General features: G+C 41.3%; 1 protein-coding gene across 1 annotated transcript; it reads left to right on the top strand.

Moving 5' to 3' along the window:
• On the top strand, positions 1 to 3130 carry LOC114181930 (heat shock protein 83). Its single transcript, XM_028068609.2, has 4 exons — positions 1 to 325; positions 680 to 821; positions 933 to 1213; positions 1336 to 3130. Exons 1-4 carry the CDS (start codon positions 203 to 205, stop codon positions 2887 to 2889), a joined length of 2100 nt encoding a protein of 699 aa, XP_027924410.2. The 5' UTR covers positions 1 to 202; the 3' UTR covers positions 2890 to 3130.

Raw genomic sequence — 3130 nt, 5'->3', positions numbered from 1 at the left:
CACTCCAGAACCTGTTTGTTTCACGCCAGTTCTCATTCTTATATAAACCTCTTCCACTTCTTCTTCCTTCAACGAATAATTTCTGTGCAATTCGCTCTTTTCGATTGTGCATTCTGCTCTGTGCAATTCGCTCATTTTCCTTCTTGCGATTCCTTCTCTGTTAACAAATCAGTGGTTCTCTGCGGTTATCATCTGATATTCAATGGCGGACGCTGAAACCTTCGCTTTCCAGGCTGAGATTAACCAACTTCTGAGCCTCATCATCAACACTTTCTACAGCAACAAGGAGATATTCTTGCGAGAACTCATCAGCAACTCTTCTGATGTAAGCCTCTCCTATCATTCATTCTTGGTTTCAGAATTTTCAATGCATAAATGAAATATTCGTAGGTATTGTGTCATTAGATATATTCGTTATCGAGCTATTATGAATCATCCACAGATATTTTTCGAAACTCAATTTCAACGTTGTCACATGGAGATTCTTAGTTCTTATTTGTTGGAATTATTTATTTAGAGACTCCTGGTTTTGAACAAGCTAGTTGTCCATGTAAATCACAGTTTTAATCATTATAGTTATACGTTAACAGTTGTACAAACTAGTTCTTAATGTTAGTTGCTTAACCGTAAATGTTTGAATATAACGGTGTTTATTCATTTCATTTTGGTTCAAATGTAGGCTTTGGATAAGATTCGATTCGAGAGTTTAACCGACAAGAGCAAGCTCGATGCTCAGCCAGAGCTCTTCATTCGACTCGTGCCCGACAAGACCAACAAGACCCTTTCCATTATTGACAGTGGCATTGGAATGACCAAAGCAGGTAATACATTAGTAATGCATGACATGGAATGAAAATTTTCGGAGTTTGGAATGCTGATTTGGAAGGAATTTGAACTTAGAAATCTCTGACCGTGATTTTATGTTGTTTTAGATTTGGTGAACAACCTGGGTACCATTGCGAGGTCTGGGACCAAGGAATTCATGGAGGCTCTGCAGGCTGGTGCTGATGTAAGCATGATTGGGCAGTTCGGTGTGGGGTTCTACTCTGCTTACCTTGTTGCGGAGAAAGTGATTGTTACCACCAAGCATAATGACGATGAACAATACATTTGGGAATCTCAAGCTGGTGGCTCTTTCACTGTTACTAGGGACACTGAGGGCGAGCAACTCGGAAGGGGAACTAAGATTACTCTCTTCCTCAAGGAAGATCAGGTATTGTTAATTTATCAATATGATACCATTTTGTTGTCGAGAAACTGTTTTTTTTTTTTTTTATGTTGTTTTGGTTTATATTACTTGTGTTCTGATTGACTAACCTCTTTGACCGTCAACAGTTGGAGTACTTGGAGGAAAGGAGGATCAAGGATCTTGTGAAGAAGCACTCTGAATTCATTAGCTATCCTATCTACCTCTGGACGGAGAAGACAACCGAGAAAGAAATTAGCGATGATGAAGATGATGAACCCAAGAAGGAGGAAGAAGGGGACATTGAGGAGGTTGACGAAGAAAAGGAGAAAGATTCTAAGAAAAAGAAGAAGATCAAGGAGGTTTCTCACGAGTGGCAACTCATCAACAAGCAGAAACCAATTTGGCTGCGGAAACCAGAAGAGATTACCAAAGATGAGTACGCTTCTTTCTACAAGAGCCTGACCAACGACTGGGAAGAGCACTTGGCTGTGAAGCATTTCTCGGTGGAGGGTCAACTTGAGTTCAAGGCCATTCTCTTCGTTCCAAAGAGAGCACCCTTTGATCTGTTTGACACCAGGAAAAAGATGAACAACATCAAGCTTTACGTCAGGAGGGTGTTCATCATGGACAACTGTGAAGAGCTCATTCCTGAGTACCTTGGATTTGTGAAAGGAGTTGTCGACTCCGATGACTTGCCCCTCAACATCTCTCGTGAGATGTTACAACAGAACAAGATCTTGAAGGTGATCAGAAAGAATCTTGTGAAGAAGTGTATTGAGATGTTCAACGAAATTGCAGAGAACAAGGAAGACTACAATAAGTTCTATGATGCTTTTTCAAAGAACTTGAAACTGGGTATCCACGAGGATAGCCAGAACAGGTCCAAATTGGCTGATTTGCTCAGGTACCACTCAACAAAAAGTGGCGATGAAATGACAAGCTTGAAGGATTACGTTACAAGAATGAAGGAGGGACAAAAGGACATTTATTACATCACTGGAGAGAGCAAAAAGGCTGTGGAGAACTCACCCTTCTTGGAGAGACTGAAGAAGAAGGGCTATGAAGTTCTGTACATGGTGGATGCTATTGACGAGTATGCAGTCGGACAACTGAAGGAGTACGATGGCAAGAAATTGGTTTCAGCTACAAAGGAGGGGTTGAAACTGGATGATGAAACTGAGGAAGAGAAGAAGAAGAAAGAAGAGAAGAAGAAATCGTTTGAGGAGCTCTGCAAGGTGATCAAGGACATTCTGGGAGACAAAGTGGAGAAGGTTGTTGTCTCGGACAGGATTGTCGATTCCCCTTGCTGTTTGGTTACTGGCGAGTATGGATGGACTGCAAACATGGAAAGAATTATGAAGGCTCAGGCTCTGAGAGACAACAGCATGAGTGGCTACATGTCTAGCAAGAAGACCATGGAGATCAACCCTGACAATGGAATCATGGAGGAGTTGAGGAAGAGAGCTGAAGCTGATAAGAATGACAAGTCTGTGAAGGACCTTGTGTTGCTTCTCTTTGAGACAGCCCTGTTGACTTCAGGTTTCAGCCTTGATGATCCAAACACGTTTGCTTCGAGGATTCACAGGATGTTGAAACTGGGTCTCAGCATTGATGAAGATGAGACTGGTGGCGATGATGTTGACATGCCCCCATTGGAAGAAGAAGGTGCTGAGGAGAGCAAGATGGAAGAAGTGGACTAAATGACGACAGTCGTTTGCTTTTTATAATTTTATGTTGTGTTCGGAGTCTGTTTGTCTGTTAACAAACTGATGGAAGATGCCGAGATTTTTCTGTTTTTAGTTTCATAGGTTTTTAGTTTTGTGATGGGAGAATGTGTCTGTTTTGTGATGTGAAAATGTGTCTGTCAGTCGCATCTACCTATCTTGTTTTGTCACAGTTGTTCTAAGATACACATCAATTAAAAGAACAGTGTTTTACAAA

This window comes from Vigna unguiculata, chromosome 4 (assembly GCF_037176805.1).
Source record: "Vigna unguiculata cultivar grain cowpea cultivar isolate G323 ecotype 2 chromosome 4, ASM3717680v1, whole genome shotgun sequence".
NCBI classification, from domain to species: Eukaryota; Viridiplantae; Streptophyta; class Magnoliopsida; order Fabales; family Fabaceae; genus Vigna; species Vigna unguiculata.
The sequence above is the reverse complement of the archived record's forward strand: the minus strand, read 5'-3'. Positions and strand labels throughout refer to the sequence as shown.

Excerpts from the sequence above, each read along its gene's own strand:
- LOC114181930 (XM_028068609.2), top strand. The coding sequence starts at position 203 with ATGGCGGACGCTGAAACCTTCGCTTTCCAGGCTGAGATTAACCAACTT. Across the intron at positions 326-679 it reads TCATCAGCAACTCTTCTGAT|GCTTTGGATAAGATTCGATT; the intron begins GTAAGCCTCTCC and ends GTTCAAATGTAG. Across the intron at positions 822-932 it reads CATTGGAATGACCAAAGCAG|ATTTGGTGAACAACCTGGGT; the intron begins GTAATACATTAG and ends ATGTTGTTTTAG.